Genomic DNA, 26,081 nt, shown 5'->3' on the forward strand with positions numbered 1-26,081 from the left:
GGTGTTACGGATCCGGCGGGCACCTCCGGCAAATGGAGTGCATGCCGGATCCGGACAACGCAAGTGTGAAAGAGGCCTAACTGAAGTGTAAACTCAGCCTTAGGGTTTATTCACACGTCTGCAAGTGTTTTGCGATCCACAAACTGCGGATCTGCAAAACACGAACACCGGCCATGTGTGTTCCTCATTTTGCGGACCGCGCATGGCCGGCACTATAATGGAAATGCCTTTTCTTGTCCGTGTCTGCGGACAAAAATAGGACATGTTCTATTTTTTTTGCGGGGTCGCGGAACAGAAGTGCGGATTTGTACAGCACACTGTGTGCTGTCTGCATCTTTTGCGGCCCCATTGAAAATGAATGGGTCCACACCCGTTCCCGCAAAATTGCAGAATAGATGCGGACCCATTTTGCGGACATGTGAATGGACCCTTAAAAGGGTTTTCTAGGACTTCAACACTGATGAGGGGGTACGACACCCCAGACCCCCGCCGATCAGCTGTTTAATAAGGCACAAGAGCTCCTGTGAACACCGCGGCCTTCTCGCAGCTTACTAAGCACAGCGCCGTACATTGTATAGCGACTGCTTGGTAACGTGCTCAGCCCCCATTCACTTCTATGGTGCTGAGCTGCGCTATGCCACATGACTGATGAACGCCACGTGACAGATGTGTCGTCACTTGGCGTAAGAAAAGCTGAGAGAATGCTGCGGCGCTACTGCCTTTTCAAACAGCTGATCAGCAGGGGTTCCCGGGTGTCAGACCCCCACCGACCAGATACTGAGAGATCCAAAGGATAGCTCATCAGTATTTAAGTCTTGAAAAGGCCCTTTAAAGGAGTGTGTCCAGACGCTTCCCCTCACACTGTACTGTGCGTGCATAGTTTATTATAGTAAAAAGCAAAATGTCTATTATACTTCAAAAAATTGTAAACATATTTGAGAGGACAGAAACTGTCACATTTTAGGACACTGCTATAATCTTGTCCCTTTTTCCATTCTCTGCACATGTCAGTGAATTGTATTGACTCCTGGTCCCTATAGAGATTGGACTGTCAAAGCTTATACATACTCTGCAAACATGTAGCATACTGAGAGCTGCAGTGCATATGGAAACGTGGTCATGCCACTATTAGATCCAGCTTAGTCTTGATAACTAGGTGCCTGTTCATGGTTTAGAGATTCCTTTTTATTAAAACGGTTATTCCATGACTAATGTTAAAGGGATTCTGTCACCTCGTTTTAGCTTATAGATATGCGGACATGCACGGCTAGATCTCCGCTAGCATGTCCACAATATACCTGTCCTATAGGGCTGTGTGCTTTTATTGTGTTTAAAAAATGATATTTATATATATGTAAATGACCCTGGTAAGGAGCCCAAGGGGCTGTACTAACGGCGATCCAGCCATGCATGTCTGCATCTCTATAAGCTAAAACGAGGTGACAGAATCCCTTTAAAAATGATAGTCATACAGTACATGGCAATCAGTTTCTAACAAAGCTAGAACCAGCCCTGTACCTCACATGGGTCCAGAGATCTCCACATTCATTGCTCTGCGAAAAAGCTCAAGGGAGTGTCCTTTCTGCTGCAGCTCAGGGGGCGTGTCCATGCTCTCCCTAGCACAGCTCAGGAGGCGTTTCTCAGCTCTCCCTATCAAAGCTCAGGAGGCAGTCGAAGGATGAAACTGAGCATGTGCGACCATCTCAGTGAGCAGGACAAAGAAATAAGAAAAAAAAAAGAAAAAGAGGGTGGCGATATACAGATACATTTTATCGAATAACTCGGTGGCTATGCTAAATTTTTAATTACATGCAATTACAAAAGTATTCAGATCCAGGTGCTGGTTTGAAAACTGTAGAATAATTTTGTGGGACAACCTCTTTGCCATTATATTTAGGGGCAACTATTCCATTAAACCACAGCAACCTATCACTAATGTATTGCCATTCTACAACTTTCAGGAGACAATGTCCTGCTCTTTATTGGTTGCTCTAGGTCAGTGACAATTTTCTGGCTGACCTGAAGAGAATCTTAAATCAAAGCTTGGTCTGGGCATACCTGGCAAGATTTTTAGCACTTAGTAAATCCCAAATACTCTAAAATCCTAAGTTAGTGCCAAAACAATGTGGCTCATGTGATAGATAAACCGTGCCATGTAACATGATTTACAGTCATTTTGCTTCGGCTTCTAATGATCCTTCAATCTGCTTCTGTCAATCATCATTTAAAATCTCATTGACTAGACTCTAGTTTCCTTAAGCCTCATTCACATGTCAGTGTTCCACAGACAGAGCACGTCACCATTCATTTGAATGTGTGTATTCACACACCAGTGTTTTAGCTCGGTCCGTGTTTTTAGCACGGATGCATGCTCTATTTTGTCTGTGTTCACGGATCCATCATGCCCATAATAGTCTATGGGTTCGTGAAAACCACAGATGCAACACGGATGCCTTACGTATTTCACGGATCATTAGGAAGAGATGCTTTGAAAATAATTTTTCAGCTATGCAGTGTCAGTGAAACACAGATGGCACACGGACAGCAAAAAACGGAACCCGACACGGATCCTTCACGGACAGTTTCACGAATGCATCACTGACCACCTTCTCACAGATTTGAGCACGAACACGGACGTGTGAATGAGGCTTTACAAACTTAGGCTACTTTTACATCTGCGCTTTTACTGTCCTGTTTTGAGATCCAGCATGGGATCTCAAAACCACCGCAAAACGTTCCCTTTATAATAATACAACTGGCTGCATCGATTCTGAGCCAATGCCATTGTATTATATCAAAAATGAAGAAACCGGATCCTGCACTAAAACCATTGTAACTCAATGGGCGCCGGATGTGTTTTTTTTTGTAACTTTTTTTGGTGCTGGATCCAGCTTCTTCAGTTTTCCATGCCGCATACAAAAATGTTGCTTGCAGTGTTTTTGTGTCCAGCATGGGAACGTTCTGGTTTGTTTAGTTTTGTCCCCATTGACAATAAGTGGGGGACAAAACGGAAGCGTTGTGCTGCGGTTTTGGGAGCCTCTGCCGGATCTCAAAACCGGACGGACAGCACAACGCAGATGTGAAAGTAGCCTTAATGGGGTTACCCAGGATCAGAAAACAACAACAGCACCACACCTGTCCACAGTTTGTATGTGGTATTGCAGCTCAGTTCCATTCACTTCAATGCAGCTGAGCAGTAATACTAGGCACAACCCATGGACAGGTAAGGTGCTGTTTTGGGGAAAAAGCAGCCATGTTTATCTAATCTAGGACAACCCCAGGGGTTAAGTGGGGTCCAACCACCTGGGTTCCTGCCAATCAAGATACTAGGGGTTCATGCTCCCTGCTTGAGTGGAGTGGCAGGCCCACCAGTCTGCCGCTTCATTTAATTCTATGAGACTGCCAGAGATAGCCAAGTGCTTGTCCTCAGCTATCTCCGGTGTCCTTATAGAGCTGAATGTACTAAAGTGTGCATGTGTGACTGCCACTCCATTCAAACGGGGGAGCATGGGCCCCGGTTCTTGTGATCGGTGTGGACCCCGTTGGTCAGACCTCGGCCGATAAGACACTTATCCCTTTCCTATGGAAAGTGTCTTATGGGACAACACAGTTCATATCAATATTTCCCATTCATTCTAATAATGTGAGGATATTCTGGTTACCTCGAGTCTTATGAATATTGGGCCATGTAGGACAGTCTTGTGTTTGTGGCACATTCGTTGTATTCGGATGTATTGGACCAGTTGATCCAATTTTAATTCTGACATTTTTTCCATTTTCAGGACCTAACTGCTTTGCAGGCACCACTATAATCCCAGCAGGGATTGAAGTCAAAGTGGATGATTGTAACATTTGTCACTGCCACAACGGGGACTGGTGGAAACCAGCACAGTGTTCAAAAAGAGAGTGCCATGGGAAGCAAACCCTATAGACATGCTGTGCCCATGCCAGATATGTAAGGGGCTGCCTCTACATCCAAGCCCATGGACTAGATAAACTCTTAAGACTCCAAGCATATTGGACAAGAGCAGTACAAAGGATGGCGGCACAAAAATGGATACTCCTTATGTAAAGGTGGTAGACTGTGCTGGATCTAGCTGAACTATGTACACAGCAACGAACTTCACATACTGAGCTCTGCATCACGTAATGTCCTCCTCTGGGGACGGCTTCAAATTTTATGACAAGGTTTAACCAAACAGAACGCTGAGACTTTCTAGTGTGACACTGTGAGGAAACGTTGGTTCCATTTCATCGATTCCCAACCAGTTCACCTAAAAATCTTTTCTTTCTTTCGAGTCTGCTGTTACTTCCAGCCATAGCTCTGAATTATTCATATGGTCTAAAGAAATTCACAAAACTAGACCACTCCATAGCCACAGTAAAATAAATACATTGTGTGCCAAATAACATGAAAATGCAAAATTCTAATTATAGTAGGGTGCCCATGTAATTGGTTAACCAAAGTAAGGAAGTAGTCTAGACTATTCGGAGTAATGCTCAGATACATTACATACATCAAAATTAAGGTAGGGGAACTTTTGAATTAGGAACCATTATCTAATTGTAGATTGTGTTTGTATTAGGCAAGGGCTGTATACCAGTTGACTTCTACTGCACTTGGTGAATTCTGAAGGCACCATAGATAAATTACCTAAGAAATGAATTACAGGGGAGAGCATACATCCTACTTAATGTCTGTTCATATTTTAATCACGAGCACAAGGTATGCATTCTTGCCTGAATGAACACAATTTGTATTTGGTTAGCTATACTCTATATTTGCCTACAGCTCAGTACCGCATCTACAGGGCACTGAGTTCAGGAAAACGTAGAATCATTTGAAACGTTTTTGCATACGGTATATTGTTCTAAAAAAGAAAACATTGCTTTTGTAGAATGATGATCAGATTTATCTCTGGGGAACCGACCACTTTGTCAACGAAGAATTTGGCTTTAATCAATGCTTTAGGCCAGCCACTAGTTCCATCCTTCATTCACTCTTATTTTCATTCAAGATATTCTTGAGGATGACATTAATTTTAGGGTACATAAGCTTCTGAGTACTAGCCACTTACAATCACAAACTCCTGGGGTGGCATTTATCAAATCAGACATGTCAGTTTTGTGGTCTAAAAAAGTTGTGACATTTTTTACAACAGTTGGTTAAATTTGCGACATTTCGTCCTTGCCACTTTTTACAGTGGTCTATGTTTAAGAGCTAAAAATGAGACTAGACCTGGATTATTGCTCATTTACTATGTATGACTTTTGCAAAAGTCGCAAACTAAGTGAGGCAACCCCCTGATGTACTTTTACTTTTAAAGGGGTTGTCCAGGTTCAGAGCTGAACCCGAACATACCCACATTTTCACCCAAGCAGCCCCCCTAATATGAGCATCAGAGCATTTTGATCTTAAAAAAATCTTGTCACATAGCCAAGGTGTATTTAGAAGAACTCATCCATTCATACCAAAAGGTGCAACTATAACATGTTCTTCAAGTTATTTGTTAAGAATGTCAACAGCAATGAAGGCCTCTTATAACGTCATCCAAAATGTCTTCTAAACCCTTGAACAACAAAATTTAGCGTTTGATTGCAATGAAATTGTGTAACAGTCTAGCTTTGCAGTTTTCCACTTTTTGAAGCTTGTTTTCGCTTTTCACTATTTAATATTGATCAGGGGCTATGAAAAGCTGAATGAAAAGGATATCTGTGGGCGAGGCAAAAAATCTCACTTAAGGCCCTTTTACACAAGCAGATTATTGGGCTGATTATCGGGAATGAATGTTCGTCCTGTTTATATGTGCCACTGATCACTCAATAAACAAGCCAATACTCATTCATTGGATGAAAGAATTGTTAACGTGGCATCCAAAATCACTGTTTCTGAGCAGCAGGTCATCATGTGTAAACAGGAATCTACTGCCCAGAAAGAACAAATCTCTAAGCAAGTAGCTATATCACCTCTACTGATGGGCAGGCAGTAATCAGGAATGAACGGTTCAGTCAGTCCATGTAAAAGTGGCCTTTAAGATTGAGTATAGCAACTATGTTATTGTATGGTTTTGAGGGTAGGTTCACACTGAATATGTTGGAGGAGGTTTTGAGACAGATTTTCCTGCAGGTTTTTCGCCCAAAGTCAGAAGTGGATTCAAAATATTCCAAATGAATTGGAAATATAAAGGAAGAACCTATACTTCTTCCTGATGGATCTACTTCTGGCTTTGGCTGAAAAACCTAAAGGCAAATCTGCCTCAAAACCTCTTCCAAAAAAAAACCTTGAGTGGAGATACATCTGATTATTAGTTACTGAAGTTTCATCCAAAAAATACTTATTAACAAAAACATTGCACAAAGGACTCTTCCTGCCTTGTATTGAATTCTAAGATGTCTGACAACCATGGCTATATCAACATTCTATGGTGACCTAGGCACATGTGACTAAAGGCCCTTTACATGGGCCAAGGATGGGGCAATTATCAGGGAAAAGCATTCATTCCTGATGATTGCTCTGTAAGTGTGCTGCTGAACCCCCGATGAATGAGCAAATATTCATTGATTGAGTGATCACACCTTTTATGCGGCAAATAAAATCATTGTTTGACAGGAGCAGATTATCCTGTGTAAACAAGAATGTGCTGCCATGAAAGAATCTCCACTCACGATTGGTTCATTCCCAATAATTGCCTGGGCATTAGCCCTTGTAAAAAGGCTGTTCGGATGCCCTGCCAAAATTAAATAGCCAATTTACATTGCCTGCTATAATTCTGCAATGTGTTTTTTTCAGTGTTGTGATGAAATCTCAGTTTGATGAAAGTTGAGTTAATATACTGTAAAGATAGATATCTAAATGTGTCAGTATATGACATTACAAACTATAGTCAATATATCCCCATTTGGTACATTCACATGTCCGTAGAATGGGTCTGGATCCGTTCCGCAATGTTGCGGAATGAATCTGGACGCATTCATTCTCTATGGGGCCGGAAGAGATGCGGACAGCACACAGTGTGCTGTCCGCATCCGATTTTCCGATTCGCGGCTTCGGACAAGAATAGGCAGTTCTATGGGGGTGACGGCCGGGTGTATTGTGGATCCGCAATACACTACGGACGTGTGAATGGACCCTTTAAGAAATAGGCTCACACAGAAGAATGGTTGCACTCTGCCCACACATCATTTATGTCCAGTAATGACAGTTATATTAATGTACAGTAATTTCTGTCCACACAGAAGTTTGGGCCCACAGAATAGTGTCATGCAAAGATTGGCAATACAATGAACACACAGTAGTGAGGGCAAAATTTTTTGCAGTATTTACCTAGTGGTGGTCATAATGAATTGTAACGCATATAGTAGTAGTACCCATATAGCAATGTTATTAATATGTTAGTGTACGTCACATAGCATTGTCCATGTAGTATTGCTAACCACATACTGTATTAGTGCCTATAGTTGTGCCTACAAAGCAGTGACAGCTATATGTCAGTAGACAAACTCCAGTGCCAAACATAGTAGTGCCCAAACCAAGGTGCCAACCACATGGCAGTGCCAAAATAGTTTTAACCATATAGAAGTGCCTAAATAATGGTCATAACCATAAAACAGTATCCATGTAGCACTTCAGGCAAATGGTACTTTCCATGCAGTAATTTCAAAAGTCTTAATTTTCTCATTCTTATGTGGAGGTAATGTCTGCCCTTTATCCATGGCATGCAGATTATTCTTCGTTAAGTTTAATAGTCTGGCGAAAAGCTGAAGTAAGTGACCAAAAGCAGCTAATATTTGTATGTGAACAAAAAATGATAGGTCAAATAACTTCAAAGCAATGTCAAATGTATAAAGGTTTGCAAATTTTTACAAATATTTGTGATTGACAATTGTAAGACATGCTAAAAAACAATAATGTGTAAATCACACCTAATCCTTTAGGTAAAGAAATTTGAAAAAATTACTTATTTAAATCCACCAACAGGTATGCATCTTATCACCTGAGCTCTGCTCAGGCTTTGGGAAAAGGAGGTAAATAGACATGTAGGCCTGGTCTAGTTTGAAAGCTGGCAATATAAGCTTTAAAAGAAGACCAGGATCGCAGCATTATCCCACTACATTGGGAGATACAGCCTTTAGAAATCAGGTCAGCAGTGATGGCAGCTTAAAACTTCGTTCACTCCTGACCACATTTTTAAAGTCTATATCTCCCTACCTCCCTACTATATCTCTAGCTGCTACAGAGCCCCAGATATGAAGGGTTAAAGCAGCCCTCCTCACTTCAGCTGGCTGAGATCTCAGCCAGCTGAAGCATGAGGAAAGGAGTGGGGCATATGGAAGTTGACAAGTTGCAAAGAGGAGAGAAAACATACCCTCTCGCATGACCCTCTACTTCATCAATCAGAAAGCATATTTGCTCTCTGTCACATATGGGGGTCTTTTTATCCAGTAAAGGAGTAAAACGATGAGAACTAGCTCATCTAATCACCCCTATGCCCCAAATTAAGCTATTTATTGATGCCATGACCCAGATGTTTACTAGCATCCAGATCACGGCATCAAATAATTCAAACCAAACACTTGTACCCTATGCACACAAACATCAATAAAGTTTCCATTTTGCACTGCCACTCCTGTCCATATCCCTTCTTTATCACACAACATGCCTACCACCTCTCTAATGATACCCATTACACACTACAGTTACAGTATATGGATACATACGCCTATGCTACTTGGATCTCAACTTCCCAGTGTCAATGGGCTGCAACAAGAGCATGCCTATGAAAGGTCATGTAAAGCCATCGCCTTGTCTATACAGAGATGTTCCATATGAAAAATACTTGATGCATTACAGAAATATATTAAAATATTTTGTTAAATATAAAATATAAAAGTGTCCTATACAACAATAATAATTTTCTTCTGACGAACTCCTGTGAATTTGTTTTTTTACAGTCTACAGATTGGTTGTTATGGGGTGAATACTCCTCTTTATGACTGCACACAAGACTTTTTTTTAGCATTGTTATTGGTCACATATGAAGTATTCTTGAAGGCCTTGGGCACTTGCCAAAGCATCACAGAATGCAGGGTTCATCTATGATCTCCTGGTTGCACAAGTGTCAAAAGTTCACATAAAATGAATCTCGATTGACAGCTACAGATGGGTTTTTACGTATTCAATATAACTTTTCAAAAAGCTCTACGATTTATATAAAACAATATGAAACTGCTGAGATATGATCACATTAAAGGAGTTGGCCGATCTCAGACATTGATGACATATTGCTAGAATATGCCCTCAACATCAGATTGGTTGTGGTTACCACCTCTGGGATTCGCTCCCATCTCTAGAATGGGGTCCTCGAAGTGAAGGAAAGCACAACATGCATGTACAGGGTGCTCTCCATTCAGTGAGCACACTGAACTATTTTCTGAGGTCCTATAGTGGTGAATGGAAAGAGCACCGCGCATGCATGGCCACCTCTCCATTCAACGCTATGGGACTGCCGGAAATAGAGATAATGATAGAGAATAGTGCTCATCTATGACATATCAAAAGTTTTCTCAAAACTCAGTCACCCTTTAAACCCATTAAAAATGGTGTTCCAGAGGGGTAGTCAGTCTATAGATTGCTAGACAGAGAAAATTCTTTAATCTAGCGTCTGAAAGTCTAAATATTCTGACAGTCCAGCTCTTGTATGCAAGTAGCTACAAGTTAAAGTGCATCTGAAAACATCACGCCTGGCCCTGTCAAAGTGCAGAGGGCTCGGCAGTTGCAGAGAGAGCAGAGCCTCCATTATTACAAATCTGCTGACAGATGCCCTTTAAAGGCTATGAAAAACACCTTCATGGGTAATTTTGTTATGATTGCATTTTACTCATAAGGGCTCTACATAGCAGTCAGTACAGCAACATGACGGGACTGTATACATAGCCAACAGAACAGCAGCATGATGGGACTGGAAAACTGGAATGAAGATCCTCTACAGCTAGGCTGAAATGTAACCTTGTAACACAAAAACTGCAGAAATATTTTTAAAAAGGACCTATTGAAAAAATATTTTTGCCAAAAATAAGTAAAATACAAACATAAAACTATTTGCCATCAAGGGGTTTATAGCCTTTAAACCAAAATCTCTAAAGAGAGGAGCAGAAGAGCAAAATATTAAATTGTGAGACTCTATAAGATAACAAAATGACAAATCTATACAATTGTACTCACTGTAACACAACTAAATATTATTGTCACTTGCAAGATACTCATAAATGCACATTTCATTTTTGTACTGGGGTTACAGATTCTATTTGCAGCTAAAGTAAAACATACTGCTGCCTGCTTTAGCTGAATACTTTATTGCCCATGAGGTAATCTGGTTGAACTGTGTTAACAAGCTGTGCATGTAAATTTCGTGTTCCCAAAAGGAACAGCCAACGCTATGAATTGACTCCAGACTACAAGATTTAACATAAAAGTTAAAATCAAGCAACTATCCAGTTGTAAGTTTAAAATGATATGTAGGTCATTACCTAAAGTTGATATTAAAGGTTTTTTCCAAGTACCTGATTGGTGGGGGTCTGACACCCAGGACCCCCGCCGATCAGCTGTTTGAGAAAGCAGTTGTGCTTGCACTAGCGCTGCGGCCTTCTCCAGGTTATGTGACATCACGTTCACCGGTCACATGGCCTAGGCGCAGCGCAGCCCCATTGAAGTGAATGGGGTTGGACTGCGATATCAAGCACATTGGCTATACAATGTACGGCTCTGTGTTTGGTAAGCAGAGTGAAGGCCGCGGCGCTACTGTGAGCACTAGTGTCTTCTCAAACAGCTGATCTACCAGCGTTCCAGGTGTTGGACCCCCACCGATCAGATGCTGATGACCTATGGATAGGACACACTTCGAAAACCTCTTTAACCTACTATTTATTTACAGCAAGTGTGAGGAAGTCTTGGCACACCCCCTGCCTCATCGTTTGCTCAGGATGAAGTTTCTCTCTTCCAATTGCAGATCAGCCTCTTCTGATTGGCTGCTGTGAATAAACACAAGCTCACCACGAAAATCAGTGCATGAGAAGCTAATTTTAATAAAAGTGACAAAAAGAAGATTATAACGTACAGATTATCAGGAAAATGGTGTTCATAAACTAAGGGAAGTGAGTCAATGCAAGAAGCATTCCTGTAGATTCCATTTAAAACGGTAATCTCATCACATGCTTAGCCTTCTTTTAAATTATAACCATTTACAGAACTCGCCTTTATGAAATCCTATCCATTTACCACATTCTGATAATGGGCTTTTTATTTTGGATGCTATTGAACACGACAACCAGCTGTGTCCATTGTGTTGGCTGAGCACATTACGTTCTCCTTGACCCGTCCTCTGTCCTACCAACCTGTCCTTGGCTATGCATAGGCTATGCATGGGCAGCAGCATTCTCAGCCCAGTCATCAGTACAGCGTATCATACAACATTCTCACCAGAGTTATAAATTCCATTATAGGGTTCTGTTATAACTCCGTCAACAGGAATTTGTTTCCACGTCATGTATAACGGAACAGTTATTTGTGGCCAAAGACACCCTCCTAAAGGGTTCAATTTTTCACTCCGTCCTAAAATTATGTTATGTTCCATTACAACGGAACCCTATAACGAAATTTATAAAGCTGGCCCTAAATGGAACAGTCTGGGCATGTGCGATAGTGTAGAGTTGAGCCGCTTTCCAATTACACACAAGCAATCTTTCAAAAAAACAAAACACTAACATAGAAACATAGAATGTGTCGGCAGATAAGAACCATTTGGCCCATCTAGTCTGCCCAATATACTAAATACTATGGATAGCCCCTGGCTTTATCTTATATGAAGGATGGCCTTATGCCTATCCCATGCATGCTTAAACTCCTCCACTGTATTTGCAGCTGCCACTTCTGCAGGAAGGCTATTCCATGCATCCACTACTCTCTCAGTAAAGTAATACTTCCTGATATTACTTTTAAACCTTTGCCCCTCTAATTTAAAACTATGTCCTCTTGTAGCAGTTTTTCTTCTTTTAAATATTCTCTCCTCTTTTACCTTGTTGATTCCCTTTATGTATTTAAAAGTTTCTATCATATCCCCTCTGTCTCGTCTTTCTTCCAAGCTATACATGTTAAGGTCCTTTAATCTTTCCTGGTAAGTTTTATCCTGCAATCCATGTACTAGTTTAGTAGCTCTTCTCTGAACTCTCTCCAAAGTATCAATATCCTTCTGGAGATATGGTCTCTAGTACTGCGCACAATACTCCAAATGAGGTCTCACTAGTGCTCTGTAGAGCGGCATGAGCACCTCCCTCTTTCTACTGGTAATGCCTCTCCCTATACACCCAAGCATTCTGCTGGCATTTCCTGCTGCTCTATGACATTGTCTGCCTACCTTTAAGTCTTCTGAAATAATGATCCCTAAATCCCTTTCCTCAGATACTGAGGTTAGGACTGTATCACTGATTTTATATTCTGCTCTTGGGTTTTTACGTCCCAGGTGCATTATCTTGCACTTATCAACATTAAATTTTAGTTGCCAGATTTTTGACCATTCCTCTAGTTTTCCTAAGTCCTTTTCCATTTGGTGTATTCCTCCAGGAACATCAACCCTGTTACAAATCTTTGTGTCATCAGCAAAAAGACACACCTTACCATTGAGGCTTTCTGCAATTTCGCTGACAAAGATATTAAACAATATGGGTCCCAGAACAGATCCCTGAGGTACCCCACTGGTAACAAGACCTTGGTCTGAATATACTCCATTGACTACAACCCTCTGTTGCCTGTCCCTCAGCCACTGCCTAATCCATTCAACAATATGGGAGTCCAAGCCCAATGACTGCACTTTATTGATAAGCCTTCTATGTGGGACAGTATCAAAAGCCTTACTAAAGTCTAGATAAGCGATGTCTACTGCACCTCCTCCATCTATTATTTTAGTCACCCAATCAAAAAAATCAATAAGATTAGTTTGACATGATCTCCCTGAAGTAAACCCATGCTGTTTTTCATCTTTCAATCCATGGGATTTTAGATGTTCCACAATCCTCTCCTTAAGTATGGTTTCCATTAATTTCCCCACTATTGATGTCAGGCTTACTGGCCTATAGTTGCCCGATTCCTCCCTACTACCTTTCTTGTGAATGGGCACAACAGTTGCTAATTTCCAATCTTCTGGGACGACTCCTGTTGCCAGTGATTGGTTAAATAAATCTGTTAATGGTTTTGCTAGTTCACAGCTGAGCTCTTTTAATAGCTTTGGGTGTATCCCATCAGGCCCCTGTGACTTATTTGTATTAATTTTAGACAGTTGACTTAGAACCTCTTCCTCTGTAAAGACACATGCGTCAAAAGATTCATTAGTCTTCTTTCCCAACTGAGGTCCTTCTCCTTCATTTTCCTTTGTAAAAACTGAACAGAAGTATTCATTGAGGCAGTCAGCTAGTTCTTTATCTTCTTCCATATACCTTCCTTCTTTAGTTTTTAATTTGGTAATTCCTTGTTTTAGTTTCCTTTTTTCATTTATGTATCTGAAGAATGCCTTATCGCCTTTTTCCCTGACTGAGCTAATTTCTCTTCTGCCTGTGCTTTAGAAGCTCTTATAACTTGTTTGGCCTCTCTCTGCCTAATCTTATAAATTTGTCATCCTCGTTTTGTTTTTTTTATAATTCCTAAATGCTATCTTTTTGTTTTTAATGATTTTGGCCACTTCTGCTGAGTACCACAGTGGTCTCTTCCTTTTTTTGCTTTTACTGACAAGCCTAATGCAATCTTCTGTTGCCTTCAATAGTGCCACTTTTAAGTAGTCCCATTTCTCCTGGACGCCAAGGAAACTGTTCCAGTCTGATAGGGACTCGTATACCACTAATCTAATTTTAGAATAGTCAGTTTTTCTAAAATCTAAAACTTTTGTTTTTGTGTGGTGTGACTCAGTCACTGTACTTATAGTAAACCACACTGACTGGTGATCACTAGATCCCAAGCTTTCCCCTACAGTAATATCAGATACCAAATTCCCATTTGTAAATACTAAATCTAAAATGGCCTCCTTCCGGGTTGGCTCCTCCACTACTTGCTGTAGAGATAATCCCAGTAGGGAATTTAGAATATCTGTACTCTTGGCAGAACTAGCTATTTTGGCTTTCTAGTTTACATCTGGAAGATTGAAGTCTCCCATAATGATAACTTCCCCCTTCAATGTCATTTTAGCTATTTCCTCAACTAGTAGATCATCTAATTCTTTGACTTGGGTAGGTGGTCTATATATAACACCTACACGAGTTACCTTATGATTATCAAGCTGATAAATTGATTAGTGTAGGATGTTGGATCTACCTGGAACTATATAGATAATCTAATATATAAAGCTGAGTGTATGTATGTCCGCCCGCTAAAGGAATCTGTCACACAGGTATATCAGGTGTCCAGGAAGGTTTTAGACTGGGTCTCAGCTCTTTAGCACGTACCGTTTCTGAGATATTCCCAAAAAATGCATTAGCCAATAGAAGTCTGGTCACATGACCCTTATCAGCCAATAGAAGCTCGCAGGCCCTTATTCCCCACACAGTTTTATACTAGGTTTCCATAACAACCAGCCATTTTTCTTCACTGCTGTAGGTCAGCTTTAAAGGGGTAGGGTGTTGTGGATGACACTGTTAAGGGAGCGGAGTGCTGTGGAGGTCACAGTTAAGGGAGCAGGTAGGATGGCCATTCAGGCCACCCTCAAATGACGGACTTAAAATACCCCGCCCCCAGGTCCCACTAAGTCACACCCCTGTCCTGGTTAGGCCACGTCCCCTCCCACTCCGCAGCTGACAGGGACTGAAAAAATGAAGCTAAAAATCAACTTCTGTCAGCTGCAGGGGTGCGAGGGAGGGTGACTTTCTCCCTGCAGCTCACACTCAGACAGCACAGTGCTGCTGTCTGAGAGTGAGCGGTTCAAAAGGACATCCCTGTGCAGGACGGAGGACAGGTAGTCTGAAAGCCGGACTGTCTAGCCTAAAACCAAACCTCTGGCCACCCTGTGGAGGTCACAGTTAAGGGGACGGTCTGCTATGGAGGTCAGTGTTAAGGGGCAGATTGCTGTAGAGGTACAGGGGGGACAGAGAGTTGTGGAAATCACTGTTAAGGAGATGGGGTACTGTGGAGGTCACTAATAAAGGGGTGGCTGCTGTGGAGGTCACTGTTAAGGGGGCAGGATGCTGTGGAGGTCACTGTTAAGGGGGCAGGGAACAGTGGAAGTCACAGTTAAGGGGATGGTCTGCTATGGAGGTCAGTGTTAAGGGGCGGGGTGCTGTAGAGGTCACTGTTTAGGGGCAGGTAATTTCTAGGGTTTACAAAGAATGGTGTGAAAAGGGAAAAACATCCAGTATGCGGCAGTCCTGTCGGCAAAAATGCCTTGTGGATGCTAGAGGTCAGAGGAGAATGGGCCGACTGATTCAAGCTGATAGAAGAGCAACGTTGACTGAAATAACCACTCGTTACAACCGAGGTATGCAGCAAAGCATTTGTGAAGCCACAACACGCACAACCTTGAGGCAGATGGGCTACAACAGCAGAAGACCCCACCGGGTACCACTCATCTCCACTACAAATAGGAAAAAGAGGAAAAGAGGCTACAATTTGCACGAGCTCACCAAAATTGTAGTGTTGAAGACTGGAAAAATGTTGCCTGGTCTGATAAGTCTCGATTTCTGTTGAGACATTCAAATGGTAGAGTCCGAATTTGGCGTAAACAGAATGAGAACATGTATCCATCCTCTGATGGCTACTTCCAGCAGGATAATGCACCATGTCACAAAGCTCGAATCATTTCAAATTGGTTTCTTGAACATGACAATGAGTTCACTGTACTAAAATGGCCCCCACAGTCACCAGATCTCAACCCAATAGAGCATCTTTGGGATGTGGTGGAACGGGAGCTTCGTGCCCTGGATGTGCATCCCTCAAATCTCCATCAACTGCAAGATGCTATCCTATCAATATGGGCCAACATTTCTAAAGAATGCTATCAGCACCTTGTGGAATCAATGTCACGTAGAATTAAGGCAGTTCTGAAGGCAAAAGGGGGTCCAACACAGTATTAGTATGGTTTTCCTAATAATTCTTTAGGTGAGTGTATATATATATATATATATATATATAATCCAACATCCAATATAGCATCCAACTTTTGAGAAAATAACACATTCCATAACTCCCATACCACTTAATTTTGAGAATGCCATGACCATAGCCCGTGAAACACATCTATATCCACCACGACCATACTATGAAAGATTCTCATCCTTCACTAGAATCCAATAAACAGTTATAATTGTTTCTGCCTTAGGGGATAAAATAATTGAAAAAATGAGAAATGTTTAATTTACTTAATTTAAAAAAAAGCTGTACAATGTAATTAGTTAAAAATATTTCTTAATTTATCTCAAATTCAAAATTCTACTCCCTACTTTTTTTTAATCAGTTTTGGCTGGGAGGTCGGGAATTAACTTTCTAGTTCTATAACAATTTGGTTTTCTAGAGACATAATAATTGGTCTAAACAAAAAATTCTGCAACGCTGCGGAAAGCATCGTCTGCCTCAGTAAACAAGCCGCAAAATGGAACATTGTATTTTAGTCACACTGACTACTTGCTCCAGGGTTTTGTAAACGAATTCTCACGGCCTTTAAAATCTTCCCATTCCCTTTCTAATTAATCACAGCGTCAGCGCTGCAACATTTCAGTGCCCTCCTTTTGGACATTCAGCTGCAGATCCAATTTAATTTGTTGAGCTGTATCGATTAATTGTCACTCTTTAATCTTACTGAAGGATCCGTGTTTTGCTTCCAGGAATTCCCAGGTTCTGCATATGCTTGGTTGATTAACTCCTTCATTGCAAACAAACATAAAACCATCTGGTGTAGCAATCTGGATCACTGGAGCATCGGCACAGATTTTATAGCAAAGTCTAATTTCAGAACCTGGAACTGACTACTACTAAATAATGAGACTCAGTAGTGTATAAACAGAGTAACTGACAATATTGGATAAAATCTCACAATGCAACCGCTGACTCTTCAGCAACGATGCCTCATATATTGAGAATTAGTTAAATCTGTCAATGCAGGACGATGGGGAATAGAAGGGTTTTCCTATATGTCAATGATTCAGTCCAGTTAGTCTGTCATTGGACATTAAAGGGGTTGTCCAACACCAAAAAAAGATTCATTTTCTGTTGTGTATGAAAGCAAAGTAAAGAGGCAACTTCTTAAAAAAATAAAGAGCCATTTGACTAGCGCCACCTTATGGAAGTGGCTCCCTATTAGTCCAAGGCAATGCTCCTGGACAGCCAGGAACCTCCATATTAATGGGAGACAAGCGCCCCAAAACAGCGGTCTACAGATGGATATCTGACCTGACTATTTTCTCATGTAAAGTCCCAAAGTATGCTTAAAAGTCAGATTGTGACTCATCGGGAGCCATGTCCACTCAGTAGCACTAGCGAGATGGTTCTCTTTCCTCGGGAGATAGCTCTTTACATATTGTTTTCCCATGGAGCATTGCCAATACGTTTCCCTAAAATGGAGCACTTCCAGTAAGTCTCTACTCAAGGCCGGTCTGTTTAAGGAGATCCAATACTCTGTCCAAGATGCAAAAAATAAATAAATAAACACACACCAGTTTACTTATGTGTCCTAAATTTAACCAATGGCCAAATAAGCAATGATGTTCCTTAATAAGCTTCAGTAACGTGTATGATGGGGGGCTGTCTTTATGTCTCCGTCCATTAGCTAAGCCAGCCTGCTCCTTCATCAGGCTGATGCGAAGACAGAGGGCTGGCTTAGTTAATAAATGGAGTCAGGCAGCCATCCCTCTTCAAACATGTCACTGACACTTGGGCAGTGAGGAAGCTTTCTGCCACCAGAGACAGAACATCATGTTCAGCAGAAGCTCCTCTACCAGGATCCTGTTACAGGGAATGAAATCAGACCATCGATGAAGGCAGGATATATTTTTTTTTAGGTTGGCAAAACAGTGATACATTTTGGCAACTGGACCTGATGAAGGGAGCGATCCACTCCAAACCCACAGTCAACTACTGGCTTTGAAGTTTGCAGCGCGATTTATCTCCTGTGTTTTCTGTTCCTCTTGGTGTAACTTTAGGATAATGGGTGGTAATGGCATGAACCAGCTGGAGGAGCCCATGTTATATTTGTGATGGGGCCCATTACTTATTTATTCACGTTGCTTATGTAGTGCTGAAATATTCCGTAGAGCTATACAGAGATTGTTATCATACACATTACTCCTCTTCTAATTGACTTTGACATTAAAGAATTATAAAATGCAATGGAAAAAAACTCCTTTAAATAGTAAAATAGTACTTGTCGCCCTCTCCTGATATTAGGCCTGACCTGTGTCCGAATATGAGTGAGGCACAACAAGTACTGTTTTATTGTTGCCACACTAGAGTTGGGCGATATCAAAAATATTCTCATATCGCGATAACGATATATATTGCCATAAATACCCACAAGGAAAAATTATACTGTATGGGGCAGCCATAGGGAGATGTTATACTGTATGGGGGCAGCCACAAGGAGACATTATACTGTATGGGGCACTGGGGCAGCCACAAAGAGACGTTATACTGTATCGGGCAGCCACAAGGAGACATTATACTGTATGGGGCAGCCACAAGGAGACACTATACTGTATGGGGCAGCCACAAGGAGACGTTATACTGTATGGGGCACTGGGACTGCCACAAGGAGACATTATACTGTATGGGGCACTGGGGAAGCCACAAGGAGATGTTATACTGTATGGAGACAGCCACAAGGAGACGTTATACTGTATGGGGGCAGCCACAAGGAGACGTTATACTGTATGGGGCGGTGGGCCACAAGAAGACGTTATACTGTATGGGATGGTGTGTGGTAGTGTAGAGACGCCTCTTACGATCCATGTAACTGGGGTAAGATCCTATTAGGGTAATTCGTGGAGGAAGTCTTCTTTGGGAGATTTTAAAGAAGAGGACAGGGCTCCATATGGGCTAGAAGTGACAACTGGTATGGGGGGGGGGGGTCATTCTGTGGTGCTGTCACTCTCCACCCCCAAAATAGCAGTACATGAGGAAGCTGACTTCAAATGTGAAGTTCTCCTACCCCTATAAATCACCCCCATGGACAGTGACTGCAGTCATTACCTGAAGGAGTAGTGAAATAGACAGGGGTTATGTTAGCAGTCAGTAGTGGGATGTCGGTCACAAAGGGTGACGCAGCTGAAAACGCAGAAAACACCATCAATGTAAACCATCAGTCTACTGGAGCCCAGTATACACGATATACACTCACCTAAAGAATTATTAGGAACACCTGTTCTATTTCTCATTAATGCAATTATCTAGTCAACCAATCACATGGCAGTTGCTTCAATGCATTTAGGGGGGTGCTCCTGGTCAAGACAATCTCCTGAACTCCAAACTGAATGTCAGACTGGGAAAGAAAGGTGATTTAAGCAATTTTGAGCGTGGCATGGTTGTTGGTGCCAGACGGGCCGGTCTGAGTATTTCACAATCTGCTCAGTTACTGGGATTTTCACGCACAACCATTTCTAGGGTTTACAAAGAATGGTGTGAAAAAAGAAAAACATCCAGTATGCGGCAGTCCTGTGGGCAAAAATGCCTTGTGGATGCTAGAGGTCAGAGGAGAATGGGCCGACTGATTCAAGCTGATAGAAGAGCAACGTTGACTGAAATAACCACTCGTTACAACCGAGGTATGCAGCAAAGCATTTGTGAAGCCACAAGACGCACAACCTTGAGGCAGATGGGCTACAACAGCAGAAGACCCCACCGGGTACCACTCATCTCCACTACAAATAGGAAAAAGAGGAAAAGAGGCTACAATTTGCACGAGCTCACCAAAATTGTAGTGTTGAAGACTGGAAAAATGTTGCCTGGTCTGATAAGTCTCGATTTCTGTTGAGACATTCAAATGGTAGAGTCCGAATTTGGCGTAAACAGAATGAGAACATGTATCCATCCTCTGATGGCTACTTCCAGCAGGATAATGCACCATGTCACAAAGCTCGAATCATTTCAAATTGGTTTCTTGAACATGACAATGAGTTCACTGTACTAAAATGGCCCCCACAGTCACCAGATCTCAACCCAATAGAGCATCTTTGGGATGTGGTGGAACGGGAGCTTCGTGCCCTGGATGTGCACCCCTCAAATCTCCATCAACTGCAAGATGCTATCCTATCAATATGAGCCAACATTTCTAAAGAATGCTATCAGCACCTTGTTGAATCAATGCCACGTAGAATTAAGGCAGTTCTGAAGGCAAAAGGGGGTCCAACACCGTATTAGTATGGTGTTCCTAACAATTCTTTAGGTGAGTGTATACAGATATACACGTCATGTATGTACACAGTGACGTCTCTATTTATATGCGTATCACATCACAGGTGGACAACCTGTGACACTAGAGTGAAGACACGTGTTGGTGACACATATTAATGTTTGTACAAAGTCTTGGTAATGTTGCAGCAGATGGCAGCAAGATCACTTACTGCTTTATATGTTAGCTGCTCCATGGATCAGAGAAATGTCTGTTAGGTCCTACAGAGTTCTAGTCATATGTCACTCAAACTACTGTACTGACAAAAGGCTGAGGAGCAGAGCAAGACGCAAGCCGGAGGAGGAGCAGAACGAGGCGGAGGAGGAGCAGAGCAAGACGAGAGGCGGCGGCGGTGAAACACCAGACTTGTGCGGCAGTTTATGACAGGTTATATAAAGTGGGGGGAAAAAAAAGCATGCTCCCCTCCTCCCTCAAGTGCACTTGCAGCCATGTCCAGCCCTCCGCGCACTAGTAGTAATGCAGGAGGCAGAGGCTGGTGACCAGGGAACATAAGCAGGTGGCAGGAAGCGGACATTTTAGAAGCGATCAGCACACATGCGACTGCTCCTATGACATCATTAAATACCGCAGTTATTAGGAAATTTTTATATATCGTGGTATATCGTGGATACTGGTATATCGCTCAACCCTATGCCACACTACGTCTTGATCAAATAAAAATCACAGAAACACTAACACAACAGATGTAAGCATTATATATGGACTAAACCCTCACACTGATATGATAAAATCTAAGACTCTCAGCCAATATATCTCTGTCAAAACACATCTGTGCCTGCCTACCAGCGCCAAGGTGGTCAGGCAGTTCTACTCTAAACCCATCTATGCCGACGTCGATTCGGTGGTACATATAGCTGTGCGTACTCTCATCGGTTGCTTTATTGCACACAGAAGTAACTACTGTAGGAGCAGCACACTGTGTACAAGGTCTGCTTTCCTGAATGTAGATGCCCAACGGCATAGATAGGTTTACAGTACATTATTTTCTGTGATTTTTCTTTTATAAATGTAGCTATGCACATCCACATATTCATTTATTACATCAGGCAGGATGAAAAAAGGATATGTGTCATGTCTGGTTTTACCTAGCAGAAAAAAAAAATGGTGACACATTCCCTTTAAGGGGGTTTTCTGGTAAAAGTTATTTTACAACATGGCCCTGAAACAGAAGATTCATACTCATCTGCTATACTCTGGCCCATACCATAGGACTTAGATCACATTCAGATTGCCATAATACATCTTTGGACAATAGCCATTTACTTTGTGCCAAAAACAGACACGAGATTTTGGGAAGGTTTCCCTGTTTTCAAATTGTTAAGACTTTACAGTTCCCATACGGAGGCATATTACAACCATCGGAAGCTGATCCAGTTCCTGAAAAACGAGATGTTATCTGAACTCTGGAGAGGATGTAATTCACATCACAACCACTGGGCGTCGAGTGTACCACATTTAGCTCAGTAACTCATCCAGCTACATGTTTGGAAACCAGTTGGGGGTATTCACAGTGGTCCTTCATTCATATGCAAGTACTGAACTGTACATTGTCTCTTACTCACTGTCCCTACAAACCCTTGTCTGAAAAAGGCCAGGAAAAAAACGCTGAAAACTTCCATAAACTCGCCATATGACTAATGCAGTAAAATATTGCATCAGTAAAAATGTCCCCAAAACACTACAAACGTGACCTTGGCTAAAAAGTATGTTAGGGAATGGCATAAATAGAAACCCAGTACTCTAGCTACAGAGAATTTCAATTTCATAGTGCTTGCCCTAGACCCCAGATACCATTTCCAGCAGCCTGTGGTCTCTGAATAATTCCCCCAAACCACTCAGGTCACTAGTGGAGCCCTTTCATTGCTAAAGGGAGCTTTTCAAACAATAACATATCAAGAATTTTTATCTGCGACAAATAATCACTGTTCTTTCTAGCCACATGCTGCTCTATAGAAATCAGCAGCTGTAGAAGGTGGATTGTCACTGCAGAGATTTTATAGCTCGGGTTGGTAATTAAACCTAGTAGAAAGTTGCTAAGAGAAAAGACGTAATGCATACGGCGATACGGTTTAAACTGCTGGGAGCATGTCACATCCATCACACATCCTATCGGCGAGATCACTCCGAGTCTAGCATAGAATAAAACCAAGATAGAAATGTTGGATTACTGCACGCAGTCATGTTTCAGGTAGATATGTAACTGATTACAGGTGTGATCTGGTTAGATACTGGGTCTTGCCACAAGAGGGCATAAAAGTGCTTCCCCCACTGCCCTTTAAAAAGGCTCTTTTGGGTACTGTACTTCTTAGTGATAGATCGTTGACTGGTAGACATGTCTCTACGATGCACTCAAAGACATTTTGCTCAGTTGACAGTACAGCAACGGGGCCGCAGGGGCAACACCTGAGCTATGGTGGGCCGATGAGGGTAGTAGTTGTTTGTACTCACGGTTAGCAGAGCCTCCTTGGGCCGGCGTGCAGTGATGGGACGGACAGCACCAGTTCCTTTGGAGCACTCTCTGTTTGTCCAGGGAATACAGCCAGATGGTGGTTGAGGTGCATTTGATGGACTGGGTTTTAGGCACCTTGGAGGCAGGGTTCCTGGTGTTCGTGACGCCAGCACCGTTACGTGCAAATGAAGGTGGTGGAAAGGATGAGGAGCAAAGGCGTGCGCAGCCTATTGCTTTAGGATGTGCACCCTAAAGCACAAACAAACACCGCGCGCACACGTGACCCCATCCAGAACGCCATCAGACCTCAGATCAGACGGAAAAGAATATTATCTTTATTTAAGAACTATCTTACTTCACTTCAGGGCAGACTCTCACGCTCTATCCCTGCTGGGGCCTGGCCGCTGGGTCGTGACACAGTGCTGTGCTGCTGCCCGCGCTGCTCCTGGTCTCCAGAGGGCGCACATGTGACCCGACTGCGTACAGCGCGTCAGGTCAAAGTGCGCGCTGTACGCAGCCAGTCAGGCAGGCACTGAGCAGAGACCAGAGCAGCGGAGCGGCCGAGCCAGGAGGCGGAGCGGGAGCACGTAAGTCAGTGCCAAGTGCTCACTACTCCCTCCGTCCTCCAGCGCGGCCGGCAGCCCGGCAGGCGTGGCAGCAGCCATGTGGTCAGTGGCCTGCCTGCCGCCCAGAGGCTGGGGAGCTGGCCTGCGCCCTGAGGCTGGAGCCTCCCCAGCCTCTGTCGGCCCGGCCCTGTATATATATATATATATAGCCTTTATGCCATTAGCCCCCATTATCAGCCCTTATGCCTCTGCCCCCATTATGCCTCTCATTAGCCCCCATGATACCTCTCATTAGCCCCTATTATGCCTCAATTGCCCCCATTATGCCTCATTTGCCCCCATTATGCCTCTCATTAGCCCCCATTATGCCTAATTTTTTCTAAAATAAAAAAACACTTACCTCTCTGGTCCTGGACGACGACGCTCCTCACCCCCCGTGATTCTCTTCCTCGGCTGTGCTCTGAACTGGCACGCACAGCGTGACGTCGCAAAGCGCCTCACGCTGTGCGCAGCCACTGCACAGCCGACAGTCGAGGACCAGGAAGCGGTAAGTACATAGCGTTCACCGCTTCCTGGTCCTCCGGTACTAATGAGTGCTGCCGGTTAGCAGGCTTGATTAGGGTGTGCCCAGGAACACCCGATGCGCACGCCTATGATGAGGAGTCAATTGTTGTAAACAACAGAACTTTTACTTGATCAATTGTCTCAGGATAGTCAGTACAGTTCATTTAGATGGCATAGCAATAATCCAAATATTAGTTCAGCTGTAATCCTTGTAACAGGCTTGGCAATTGTAATTTGAGGAGTTTCCTTCTTTCTATATCTGTCTATACTTTGTCCACACTCTAGCACTCAGGTACTGGATATAATAAACTTCTTAGTTATAATTAGCAATCCACAGGGTGGTCTCCCTAACGGCAGGCAAAAACCTTCTGCTCCATTATTTGTACAGGATGCTTTTTGAAACTCTGGACCATAATGGCCATAGAGGCATGTGGTAATGAACAACTTTGCGCCTAGTCGTCCGGCTGTGTCCAGGTGCTTTTAGGCTTCTCCCGGTCACTGGTGCTGTTGAGTCCATAAACTAATGCTGCTTCTATCTCCACTGGACTTGCTCTATATCCAGACATTGACTCACTAGTCTGTGCTAGATAGTTATAAAAGATCTAGTCCACGCTCCCTCAGCTTGGCCATAGCCAAGGGTCTAAAGAGGCAGCTACATCTGTGACTGTTCTTGTTCACCTCCTCCATTAACTTCCTTCTCCTCTGTCCTACTTCCTCTCAACTCTCCCCCTGCTTAGACACACCCTCAACTATATATATATGTGGTGCCAGCACCACCTAGAGGCGAATAGCTAAAATAACACTAACAGCCTGATATAAGGAATTTACCGTTATATACAGAAATACACTGCTCAAAAATATAAAGGGAACACAAAAATAACACATCCTAGATCTGAATTAATTAAATATTCTTCTGAAATACTTTGTTCTTTACATAGTTGAATGTGCTGACAACAAAATCACACAAAAAAAAAATGGAAATCACATTTTTTAACCCATGGAGGTCTGGATTTGGAGTCACACTCAAAATTAAAGTGGAAAAACACACTACAGGCTGATCCAACTTTGATGTAATGTCCTTAAAACAAGTCAAAATGAGGCTCAGTAGTGTGTGTGGCCTCCACGTGCCTGTATGACCTCCCTACAACGCCTGTGCATGCTCCTGATGAGGTGGCGGACGGTCTCCTGAGGGATCTCCTCCCAGACCTGGACTAAAGCATCTGCCAACTCCTGGACAGTCTGTGGTGCAACGTGACGTTGGAGGATAGAGCGAGACGTGATGTCCCAGATGTGCTCAATTGGATTCAGGTCTGGGGAATGAGCTGGCCAGTCCATAGCATCAATGCCTTCGTCTTGCAGGAACTGCTGACACACTCCAGCCACATGAGGTCTAGCATTGTCTTGCATTAGGAGGAACCCAGGGCCAACTGCACCAGCATATGGTCTCACAAGGGGTCTGAGGATCTCATCTCGGTACCTAATGGCAGTCAGGCTACCACCGGCGAGCACATGGAGGGCTGTGCGGCCCTCCAAAGAAATGCCACCCCACACCATTACTGACCTAATGCCAAACCGGTCATGCTGGAGGATGTTGCAGGCAGCAGAACGTTCTCCACGGCGTCTCCAGACTTTGTCATGTCTGTCACATGTGCTCAGTGTGAACCTGCTTTCATCTGTGAAGAGAACAGGGCGCCAGTGGCGAATTTGCCAATCTTGGTGTTTTCTGGCAAATGCCAAACGTCCTGCACGGTGTTGGGCTGTAAGCACAACCCCCACCTGTGGACGTCGGGCCCTCATATCACCCTCATGGAGTCTGTTTCTGACCGTTTGAGCAGACACATGCACATTTGTGGCCTGCTGAAGATCATTTTGCAGGGCTCTGGCAGTGCTCCTCCTGTTCCTCCTTGCACAAAGGCGGAGGTAGCGGTCCTGCTGCTGGGTTGTTGCCCTCCTACGGCCTCCTCCACGTCTCCTCATGTACTGGCCTGTCTCCTGGTAGCGCCTCCATGCTCTGGACACTACTCTGACAGACACAGCAAACCTTCTTGCCACAGCTCGCATTGATGTGCCATC

The 26,081-nt window shown here is 43.1% G+C and overlaps 1 protein-coding gene across 2 annotated transcripts in view; it reads left to right on the plus strand.

The window, feature by feature from the left end:
- VWC2L (von Willebrand factor C domain containing 2 like) overlaps positions 1-5,101 on the plus strand; it is a 211,888-nt gene extending 206,787 nt beyond the window's left edge. For both annotated transcript variants that reach the window (XM_040440938.1, XM_040440937.1), the window contains one exon: positions 3,783-5,101. In XM_040440938.1, the coding sequence (XP_040296872.1) occupies positions 3,783-3,931 (149 nt within the window). In that variant the 3' untranslated portion in view covers positions 3,932-5,101. The remainder of the gene's footprint in view (positions 1-3,782) is intronic.
- The last annotated feature ends 20,980 nt before the right edge of the window (positions 5,102-26,081 follow it).

Source organism: Bufo bufo, chromosome 7 (assembly GCF_905171765.1).
Source record: "Bufo bufo chromosome 7, aBufBuf1.1, whole genome shotgun sequence".
In the NCBI taxonomy this organism is placed as follows: Eukaryota; Metazoa; Chordata; class Amphibia; order Anura; family Bufonidae; genus Bufo; species Bufo bufo.